General features: G+C 43.6%; 1 protein-coding gene across 5 annotated transcripts in view; it reads left to right on the forward strand.

Moving 5' to 3' along the window:
- The first annotated feature begins 3,221 nt into the window (after positions 1-3,221).
- Positions 3,222-11,724, forward strand: part of CUNH3orf20 (chromosome unknown C3orf20 homolog) — a 45,468-nt gene continuing 36,965 nt past the window's right edge. The window contains exons 1-3 of one of the 5 annotated variants that reach the window (XM_031382601.1): positions 3,222-3,781; positions 9,987-10,043; positions 10,281-10,942. In XM_031382601.1, the coding sequence (XP_031238461.1) occupies positions 10,468-10,942 (475 nt within the window). In that variant the 5' untranslated portion in view covers positions 3,222-3,781; positions 9,987-10,043; positions 10,281-10,467. The remainder of the gene's footprint in view (positions 3,782-9,986; positions 10,044-10,280; positions 10,943-11,724) is intronic. The other 4 variants (XM_031382599.1, XM_031382600.1, XM_031382597.1 and 1 more) reach the window with 4 other exon arrangements.

Here is an 11,724-nt window from a genome sequence, read left to right on the forward strand (position 1 = left end):
TGACTCTCTGAGTAGGTCAGATTTGGACCCCATAGTGCTGAGCAGGTAGGTCCCTGCCTGTATCCTTATTGAGCAGAGATGTTTGGTACACAGGAATCTAAAGGATGTCACTAAGTAGGTGTGTTCAGAGCATTCACTTATGCAGCTGCAGTCAGGCAGTCAAGAGTTGACCTCCAAGCCTTTGGGAACAGTGTAGCAAAGGAAGATACACTTCTGGCATTTCCTTGATGCTTTGTCTCTGCTCACATTATGAATGGAAATGCCCCGTTCTTCCTGTGATAACCTAGTGGAATGTGGAGCAGGTCAAAGTCATGTGGCACTTGTATTGAAACAAGACTTATGTCTAATTTCCAGACTTACACTTTTTTAGTATCTTCTGCTGCCAGTCCTTTTGCCCCAGTATTAACAAAGTTTAGACAAATCCCAAAGTTACCTCTGAGCTCCACAACAAAAGCAGAAGCTAGACATGATGCAGTCCTGTTAGTCTCATCAGGCAAATACCTCTTTTAATATACATCAAAACTCAGCTACCCTTATTTTTTTTTCTAGAAATGACAAACGTATCATAAAATTCATATGGAAATGCTAGAGACCCAGAATAGCCAGAAAAAATTGGAGGACCAAAGATAAGGGCTGAAATTATAAATTCAGCCAAAAGAAGAAACGGTTTAAAGGAGAAAGAAAGAAATAGGATTACTAGACATGTCACAACTATAAGCAAAAGCAGAAAAGAGCTAGGCATGGTACACAGGTTGGGAGCAGAGGCTGGTGCATCTCAGTGGGTTCAAGGCCAGCCTAGACTTCATAGCAAGCTCCAAGCAGAATAAAAGGAAAACACTTTTGATTGCTAGTAAGAAAGTGCTTTTTGCGAGGCAGAGTATCAAGAAGAGAACATGGTGGGATAAGAGAAGGCAGGAGTGACATCCAGGGAGCAATGGGCTTTTGAATGGAGCCAGTAGACATGGGAGGACCTGGCTACCACAGCCCTTTGGTGAGCAGAAGCAGTCAAGCAGTTACCTTCACCTCAACTAGTACTTGTATCTTCACCTAGTACTTGTACTAGTACTAGTACCTTCACCTCAACTAGTACCTCAGTTATCTTCACCTCAACTAGTACTTGTAGGTCATTTTTCTCTGGGGTTTTGAAGACTTAAATTTCTTTCTAGACTCTTTACTACACCAGTTAAAAGCTCTGTATAAGATACAGAGAGCCAGCTGTATCTTCATGTTTCAGTCCCTCAGGTTTAGCTTAAAATCTGCTTCAGAAACTTGTTTCTCATGGACCAGTTTCATGCCATGCTGTCCAGCAGATGGCAGCAGAGTCCTCAGAGTTCAGATCCATGCACTAAGACTATTGGCTTCATAGGATGCAATGTGTCGCTTTCGTTTTGTTTCTTTCCTTTTTTGGAAGACAGTTTCGTGTAGCTCAAAGTTGGTATGTAGCAGAGGTTGAACATTTTGTAGTTTATTCTTTGATAATTTTCGTACATGTATGTACATAATGTATTGTTCCCCTCACTTTCTGCCCTCCTCCTCAGACCTCCTTCTACCCTGTCAACTTCCCCTCTTTGCCACAAGTCCTTTGTTTCCCCATCTTTTCATTTTGTTGTCTTGGGATCCACTGATTTTATTAGGGACTATCTGTGAAGTATCTATTGGGACCTAGACAATGACTGCCTTTCCATCAGAATCCATCCCAACCAATTGTTGGACAGGAAGGGATAGGGCCCCTTGAGCCCTTCCCCAATCAGTGATTGTGCCTTGCTAGTCAGTCTTTTTTAGGCCTCTGTGCCCTGAGGAGGACATTTCTCAGTCCTCTGTCTTCTAGCTTTGGCACTCTGTTCCCTTTCCTGATATTCCTGAGCCTCAAGGAGTGTGCTCACTTGTCCTCAGCACCTTGAACACAGTGTGGCTGGATGGATAGCTACTGGAGGCTGAAGTGTTGGTATTGAATTTCTGATCCTCCTGTGTGTACCTCTGTCCCCAGAGTGTTAGGATTACAGGTGTGCACTACCACACCTGGTTTATGTCTTGCTGGGTATCTAACCCAGGGCTATTTTTGCATGTTAGGTAAACATTGTACCAACTGAACTACATTTCCAGGCCATTTTCAATTTTGTTAGAACCATATCTTAAAAATAAAATTAACTTTTTCTATTGAACCTAGTATATTCAGAACATCTCAATATACATTCAGGATACAGAAACCATTAAAAAATTATATATATATATATGTACATATGTATGTATATATATATGTATATATATGTATATATATGGAGAGAGGGGGGAACAGACAGACAGACAGACAGAAGGAGAGAGAGAAAGTGAGTCAGGGGCTCTGTATATTGTATAATCCTTGGCTATCTTGAAACTTGCTGTGTAAACCAAGCTTGTAAAAAACTCAGAAATCAGTCTGCTTCTGCCTCCCAAATGCTGGCAATAGTGGTGTGTACCATCATACCTGCTTTTGTTTTTATATTATGTGTGAAAGCCTGCATGTATATGTGTACCACACATGTACCTGATGCCCTCAGAAGACAGAAGAGAGTGTGATTTCCTGGAATTGGAGTTACAAGTAAAGCTGCTTTGTGGTGTTAGGGACAGAATCTTCTGCAAGAGTACCAAACACTAATAACTGCTAAGCCACACTTCAATATTTTTTTCATATTAAGTCCCAGAGTGCACTGTAGCCCACAGTGCAGCTGAGCTTGCCCACTCATTTTTCACCAGATAGACTTATCTGTATTTAGATATCATAAAGCAGTTGAAAAGTACTAAATTCATATCCAGGTTGTCCCAAACTTAAATCTTCTGATAATTGAATTGAGTGAAGTTTTAAATTTAAGAACTTTTGGTGGTGTGTTTTTTGAGGTGTCGGGTTTGCCTTGCACATGCTTGTCAAGTGTGCTGTCATTGAGCTCCAGTTTCAACTCTTAAGTTCAAAATGTTGTTACTATGTGTATCTCTGTATGGGGTCAGCACATGTGTGGGTCAGAGGACAACTTTATAGAGTTGGTTTTCCTGCCCCACCTTTACATGAGTTAGTTCCAGGTTCAAACTTAGGTTGCTAGGTTTCCCAAGCACCTTTACTCAGCTGCCTACCCCCTTTCCACCAAGTTTTAAATTTAAATCAGTGAAATTGAAGTTTAATTCTTTTGTTGTGCTAACTTGTATGCAGGACTGCTCCAAATAACCGTTTGCTGGCTTTGTGGTTCCTGCATATTGGCTTCCTATTAATGACCAAAGATTGGCAAGCCAGTTTCTCCCAGGTGCACAACCAAGACCTATGACTGTGTCTGCATTGGAAGTGTTAAGCCTACAGGAGAATGTCCTCAGGTCTTCTCTGCATGTATAGAGAGCAGAGCAAACCATTTGGGAAAAGACTGTTTTGAGTTCCTTGTTTTCATTGTAACCTCTTCTCTGGGCCTTGTGTGTTTTGGCGCAGTTCCTTTGAATTGGTGTACTGAATCATTCTGCTGGCCTGCAGAATTCCCCAAAGAGAGTGTCTGAATTCATATACATGAGATGCCTGCTGCACTTAGCTATACATTTGCCAAAGGCTTGGGTCATTCCCCTGGGTTGCTGTTCAGCTGGTCTGGTTGTGACATATAGATGAGGCAGTGGAATTTAGAATCTGGAACAGGGGTGGGTACTGGTCTTTACAGTTAACACAACAGGATAGCCACACCATATGTGGCTCAAGTTTCCTTCTGAGCCAATAAGACAAGCTGAGTCAGTTATATGCCAGACTGTTCACATAAAATGCTACATAGCCAAGGTGAGTAATAAGAATTGAAAATGATTTGTTGGCTTGAAAATGGTGAGAAGAGACTCATGTGGCTGTGAGGACTCATGTGGCTGGTGGTGGCTATTGATATCTGCCTTCGTGTTTGAAGAGTGGTTGGTTCATGTATACTGGTGAGGGCTCAGTGTGGCCGTGGGGTTGATGGTAATGTTTAAGAAACTGAAAAGTAAAGATGTTCAGGTGAAGCCATGTTTTCATACGAACCCATGCCCTTTGCTCAGGTTGGCAGTGCATGCCTTTAATCTCAGCAGATCTCTGAAACTACCATGGTCTACATAGTGAGTTTCAGTTCAGCCAGGGCTACATAGTGATATGTGGTCTCAAAAATAATTAAATTAAAAATAAACTAAACCCTGACCTCTAGCAGAGTGTTAGTGCTCTGCATTTCCTTATATGTAGGCTGCACGTGCGTGTATAGAAAATGAGAGTCCACACATAGTCGTCACTCTCAGTTTAAATACCCACTTTCTTTTTCTCTCTCCTTCCTCCTTTCCTTTTCTCCCTCTTTCCTTCCCCATTCCCTTCTTTCTTTTCTCTCTCCCTCCCTCTTCCCCTCCCTCCTTTTTAATTTAAATCCATTTCTAACTGCCGTGTTTTCCCTAGCTCCAAGACCCACTTGCTGTTGTCATTGTGGCCTGCTTTCAGGCGTTCTTCCCAGGCTAGGCTTTGTTCTCTTCTGTGTCTTGTACACTATCAGAATTAAGCTTCTCTGAGCTGGAACATGGTGCCCACCCTTTCCTTCCCTACTCGCTTCACTCTTTCCACCCTTCAACAGTCACTGTGGCTTGAAGCTTTGTGAAAAGACCCAGCTCTGCTCACCACCTGATCTCCCAGGTTACAGGTATTCTGAGAATTGTAAAGAGCATTTGGCTTCTTGTTTCCAGCCATAGAAAAATCTGTACTGTTAAGTCTTTCTCTAGCTCTGTGGGTGCTAGTTTACATTTCCAGGGAACACTGGTCAGTGCAGTGTGTAATGTACCATTACATTACATTACATGTGGCTGGTTGGCTTTCATTTAAGGTTTCTAAAACTGAACTGCTCAGTTATTTTTGCTGCCTAGTAGTTCATCAAAATAATAGAAACAAAACAGGTCAGTGTTCAGACATGGTAGAAAAGAACCAGCCAGGGCACCTTTTAGATTGATTTAAATTGTTATCTCACTCTGCCATCTTCCCTCTGCCTTTGAAATGTCCCCTTGAGTATCAGTTTGAGAAGTGGGATCACTTGCTGACATGGAAAGACATTCTTGATTAATCCTTTCAGGAAATTCATCTCAGTGGGGCCTGTTGACACTACAATGGATGTCCCTGTAGAGGAGCTAGGTATTTAGAAGGGTTAGTACCCCAAGAGTGCATTACTAGGGTTTCCTGTTGAGCCTTGGCATAACAGGGTGGAGCAGGATGCATACTGGCCCTCATCTTGTATGCTAAGATGCACTTCTCTGTGTGGCCTGTTTTCTTGCCTGCTGGAGAATTCTCTAGCGTCTCTCCAGTACTGTCTTGTGTGCCAAGCAGCTCAGAGGACAGCAAGGATGAACACTTTCATCAGAAGGCTTTCATCAGAAGCCTTGCTTACTCACAGGGCAGTCACACAAACCACCTTCTACATATCAAACCCTTATAGGAATATTTCTGACCAAAACCAGAGGGAACCAGAAACTAGAAAAGCAGGGCCAGATGACCTGGGAAGCCTGTTTTCCTTTTGTTTTTGAGTACTCAGCACTTTTACCCAACTTTGTTCTTGGCTCATTACCACTACAGGGAAGGATATGTGTCTTCTCTCCTTTTAAATCTCAGCCAAAATTTGCCCCTTCTCCCCACATGAGAGAAGTTTAGAGACAGGTAAAAAAGATGGTGTGAGGTTCCACAATGTTCTCAGGAGTCTAGATTCTATTGTTCTGTACAGCTACCCCTAGCTCATGACCTCCTTTTTTCAAGGTAACCTCATGGTTCAAAATGACACCCATTTCATCTATTCCAGGCAAGACATGCGAGCAGGGCAGTGACTGAAAAGTGGGTTTGTTTTTTTTTTTCCTTAAAGGCAGCCTCCTTTAAAGATAAGTCTCAAGGTCCTCTACCCAACAGCTTTATCTTCATCTTATAGGTACAGTGTAGTAAGACACTCATTTTTTTATACAAATTTTGAAGAGATATAGTATCTATGCATTTAATTAAAATAACTTTTTTTTTAAAAAAATTGGCCTGTAGGTCTGAGTAGATATGTTCCCAAGTTTAAAAAATACCTTATTAGCATGTGAAAAAGTGTTTAATGTCATTAGAGACATGGGATTGTAATCAAATCACTAACTTCACATCTACCAGATCAAAACAGAATCAAAACAATAATAGTGACAAGACTGTTCATAAGGGCAGGTAGAAATTGGGATCTCCATAACATTGCTGGGTGACTGTAAAGCAGGGTTACTGCTTTTGTAAAGTCTGGTAGTTCTTCAGAAAGGCAGACATTGAGCCCTGGGGAAATGGCTCAATCAATAAAATGCCTTCTGTATAAGTAATGAGATACTGAGTTCTGCTCCCTACCACTCCTGCCTGGCACAACTACAGCCCCAGTGTGGTGTGAGGGAGTGATGGGGACAGGGAGAGACAAAGACAGGAGGATCTCTAATGTTCGTTTGCCAGCCAATGTAGCCAATCAGTCAGCTCTAGTTTTGGTGAAAAACCTTGTCTAAAAAAAAATGTGAAAAGGAGAACGATCAAGAAAACTGGCCTGTAGCCTCCACTTACACACACATGCACATGCACATGTACCCTCCCACACGTGTCCCCCTGCCACACACACATAAGGGTTATCAAGATAGCTCACAGGTGAAGTACTTAATGTGTAAGGCTGATAAGTTGAGTTCAACCCTTTGAACCCATGTAAAGGTAGGAGAGGGTCAACTCTACACAGTTGTCCTCTGACCTTCACATACATGTCACACACACATGCACAAACAAGATGATAAGATGAAAAACAAGACTTGGTGTGGTGTTACATGCTTTTTAATTTTGTGTATGGGTGTTTTGTCTGCTTATATGCTTATGTACCACATGCATGCCTGGTGCTCTTAAGGTTAGAAGAGGGCATCAGATCCCCTGGAACTGAGTTATAGATGGATGTGAGCCACCGTGTTGGTACTGGGAATTGAACTAGGGTCCTCTGGAAGAGCAGCCAGTACTTTTAACCACTGGGCCATTCCTCCAGCCCCATGACACACAGCACTCAGGAGGCAGAGACAGTTGGATCTCTGGGAGTCCTGAGGCCATTTGGTCTACATAGTTTCAGGCAAGCCAGAGCAACAGTGAGACTGTCTCAACAAACAGCAATAAAATTCAAAAAATAATGACATTCTTACACATGCTGCCACATGGGTAAAATTTTCAAATCATTTGTTTTATGTATATGTGTGTTTTGTCTGCCTATATGTCTGTACACTCTTTGTGCAGTGCCAGAAGAGGCCAGAAGAGGGGCCTGATACCCTGGGCCTGGAGTTCGTGATGGCTCTGAGCTACCATGTGGGTGCTGGAAATTGAACCAGGGTTACTCTGAACTGCTGATTCATGTCTCCAGTTCATGAATGAAAAACAAAACAAAACAAAAAAAAACAAAAAACCACTTTTTTGAGGCACCATTTCTTTGTGTAGTCCTGGCTGTCCTGGATCCTGTTCTGTAGACTAATTTAGCCTTGAACTCAGAGATCCGATAGCTTCTGCCTCCCAGATTGCTGGGATTAAATGTATATGCCACCATGCCTAGCCTATCATGAATAAAATTTTTAAAAATCGTGACAAACAAACCATCACTAAGGATCACATATATAATTTTTTTTCTGAGCATTTCATTCATGCATATAATGTACTTTGGTCATACTACTCAACCCCATTTCTTCCTACTAACTGCCTCTGAACTTCCCCAATCTTTTCACCTGATAACTTCCTGTCTTCTTTTCCTTTTTTGCCTTTAAAGCTCACTATATTAGCTACATTTCCATTTCTGTAATAAAATACCATGACTATAAGCAACTTACAGAAGCAAACTGCCCATGATACTTCTGCCAGCAAGCTTGTACCTCCTAAAGGTTCCCAGAGTTCAGAACCAAGTATTCAAATACACGAATGAGCCTGGGACATTTCTCATTCAAACCACCATGCCCACCAAGACCAATTAGTGCAACTGGTATGTACATGTGTGTGGGTCCAACTGGTACATGTGAAACATACCAGTGGCCATATCCTCAGACAAACATGACTTCCTCCTGGTAACCATCAAGTACCAATAGTTCCTCAGAGGGTAAGAAGGACCACATAATTCATGTCGTCATATTAAATGTCCAGAGCAACCAAATCTGGGGTATTCAGAAATAGCTCAGTTGATATCTTGCTTGCTGTGAAGCATGAGGACCTGGTTTTGACACCCAGTAGCATATTTGCCATGTGTGGTAGTGTGTTTTGTAGTAGGTAGTGTAATTCCAGTACTGGGGAGAGACAGATTCTTGGGGCTCACTGATCATCTAGTCTAGCCTACAAGTGACTCCAAGGTCCCACTAAGAAATAAACAAGGTGTGTGGCTTTTGAGGAACAATACTTAAGATTGACCTCTAGCCTTCCCATGTTTCCATGCACATACATATACATCTGCACATAACCATGCATATATAAATTTATCTATTTGTATGGCATGTCTTCATAATAAATCTCAAATGGTAGGAACTAGTTAGGAGGAAGTGGGGAGAAGTTTTCCAATTAGTTGACATTGAACAATTTCAGGGACTGCTTAATCAACCTCTTTTCTTCATTTGAGTCCTGACTGAAGAGGAATGAGGAAGAGGAGGAAGAGGAGGGGGAGATGGTGAGGGTGATGAGGGAAGAAATATTGTCATCATCATCACCATCATCTATCCTTTACAGTTAGGGTCAGAGCTCTCTGGCTTGGTGCCTTGCTGCTTGAGATTCTGAATGGGGTCTTTGTTCTGTGGACTAATCATTCCAGAACAAATCTATTTTTCTGTGTCTGCAAAGCTGAGAAATGGCAATGCCAGAGGTCAGCAAGTAGACACAGGAAGCCACTTTGTCTTCAAGGCTGTAGAATGTTAGCTTTGTCCTATGGGACTCTCGTTGTTTGGGAACTTTGTTCCTGATAGATAGGCAAAGATAGCTCCAAGGCCAGGGAAAGTGGTGTAGTATTTGCAAAAGTCTCCATGCTTTGAATCTAGGGAAAGACATCTCTCAATCAAGGGCTCTGGTTCCTCATCAGCAAAAGTCTTGGAGAGGAGTACCATGGACCTTCAGTATAAGCTCTGCAGGTGTTTACCTGAGGAACTATCCTGGAATAGTTTCCAAGGTCAGAGCTTGAAAAGGCAAAGAGAATTGCCAGTGGACAGGATGGAAAGTGGAAAAAGAGATGGCCAGACAGCTGCCCTCACTGCCAAGGATGGTGGGAGGATGCAGCCCGGAGCCTGCCCTCTGCTCTTGTGGTTGACACAGCCCGCAGCCTGCCTTCTGCTCTTGTGGTTGACACAGCCCGCAGCCTGCCTTCTGCTCTTGTGGTTGACATGCTGGATTGGCTTCTGGATAGATGACAGATGAGCCAACACTGAATAAAGATGCTGGAAAGGCCACGAGAGGAAAGAAAGTCCTGCTTGAATTTCTCTCAATGGACACTCCTGTACATTGCCCTACTGTAGAGGCTCACATCCTTATGAAGGCCCTCAGAAATAAGCAACCAGGCACTGTTCTTATATAGCATAAGATCCAGAAGAGTTTATATAGCATAAAATCCAGAAAGTGTGTATTTTCATAAATGTGTTATCTGCTAAATTCAAGGCCCCCAATGTTTACTTGAACACAGAGAAACCTTGAGCAGCTCTGTTAAAGAGGGAAAATGCTTCCCACAGTCCTAATGTAAGGGTATACGTTTTCCACACTAACATCTCTGCTGAGGTGATGCATCTCCCAGTCAATGGCATCCTTCTAACTGCATTTCCAGTCGCCAATGTCCTAGGCTTGGTGGGATGTAGTATCAGATTTTGAACTGTGGGGTTGCATTGTCCTCCTGGCTTTTCTGTCTGGCCTAGTCTGAACATGTTGAGTCATCGGATGCCCATCACGGGTTTGTGACCAGGAGCTCCCATGTTCCTTGTCTCTGGAGAGAGCCAATGGCATCCTTTTGTTTTTACAGGCTTTTGTCAGTAGACTGCAGGCAGATCTTCCACGCTCAGGTGGCTAACAACAAAAGGTGTGGTAAGACTTCCCTCTTTGTCGTGGCCCTTTTGTTCATCTAGCTCCCAAGTTTCCTACCTTAGGTACTCAGTTCTGTTACCCTCTCTGGAGCTTTTCTGGACCCATCCTTAGCAGTAGGCCTGTCCTAGTGTAGCTTACTCACATTGCTGTTCCTGGGAAGATGAGGGAGGGGAGCAGTACTTTATTCTGGCATGAAAGGATGACCAGCAACCTTCTTATCCTTCTGAGACAGAAACTGATGGCTCAATGACCTCTGAGGGTGATTTCTGCATGTGCACTCCATCTTTCCCCAAGATTTCTCTGTAGGTAAGAGCTTCTGACCCATCTCTTCACTTGTCAGAGTGCTGAGTCTTTACAGCTGAGTGTCCCTCTCCTTTGAGATGGACAGCGTCACCTAGCAGTATGCTTGCCCAGACGACATGAACAAGGTCAAAAGTAACCGAGAACTGTACCTGCAATACTCAGCCACAGCCCCCAAACTGCTGGCTCACGTCTCCAAACTCCTCATTGTTTGCCGCAACGCAGGCATTTCCATCCCAAAAGGCATTAGGAATATTTTTGAGTTCACCTGGGAGGAGCTCATCAGCGACCCTGCAGTGCCCACTGCTTCGGAGATTCAGGATCTGGTGGTCACCTTTGGAGCTCCTACAGTGGTGCTTGCAGAAGTGATCCCAGTGCAGGTCCTCCCTATGCAGAAGAAGCTCCTGCCTGCCCCAACATCTCCACTACTGCTCACAGCCACCGGTGGGAGGAAGTACGTCCCCCCCACCTCTACCCCTGCACAACTGGTGCCCAATGGCCAAGATACTCTGCACAAGTTCCAGCGGCAATCCATCCACCTGTTGACAGAGCTGCTTTCCCTGAAGATGAAGGCCATGGTGGAGTCTGCCTCTGGTAAGGCCGCTCACAGACTCCCCTCTGTTTCTACACAGCTAGGTAGTGTGTGTGTGTGTGTGTGTGTGTGTGTGTGTGTGTGTGTGTATACCACATATACCCCAACAGGTATGAGTTGAGCATACATAATCTAAAATACTCTGTGGTCTGAAGGATATTGAGTGCCCATATGATACCACAATGGAATATTCCACTGCTGACAGTGCATACTAATTTGTATGTAAGACAGTATTTAGTCTGCATACAAGGTGCACAGGAAGCATCAGAAAATTCCATGTCTTTTGAGTTCCATCCCCATGGGGCTGGCGAGATGGCTCAACGGTTAAGAGCACTGACTGCTCTTCCAAAGGTCCTGAGTTCAAATCCCAGCAACCACATGGTGGCTCACAACCACCTGTAATGAGATCTGGCGCCCTCTTCTGGTATGTCTGAAGACAGCTACAGTGTGCTTACATATAATAATAAATAAATCTTTGGGCTGGAGAGATGGCTCAGCAGTTAAGAGTTCCATCCCCATATATCTCAATATGTACAGGAAGACATTTCAAAATACCAACCTTCCCCAAACTCCATACGCTTTTGGTTCTAAGCCTTGGGATAAGGGATATTTCACCTGTATAAGTATGTACTGGGAAAGGGGCTGCGTAGCCATGAGTCTGCTGTCCTCCTTGCTCTTCCACCCTCTCTTCCAGTCACCCATCTCTGGAGGGCCCATTCAAAAGTTAGCAGTGGCAGGCTTAGCAGTACTGAAGGGAGGGTTGGGGTAGTGGTGCAGAGGTGGG

The sequence above is a fragment of the Mastomys coucha genome, unplaced genomic scaffold (genome assembly GCF_008632895.1).
Source record: "Mastomys coucha isolate ucsf_1 unplaced genomic scaffold, UCSF_Mcou_1 pScaffold20, whole genome shotgun sequence".
NCBI classification, from domain to species: Eukaryota; Metazoa; Chordata; class Mammalia; order Rodentia; family Muridae; genus Mastomys; species Mastomys coucha.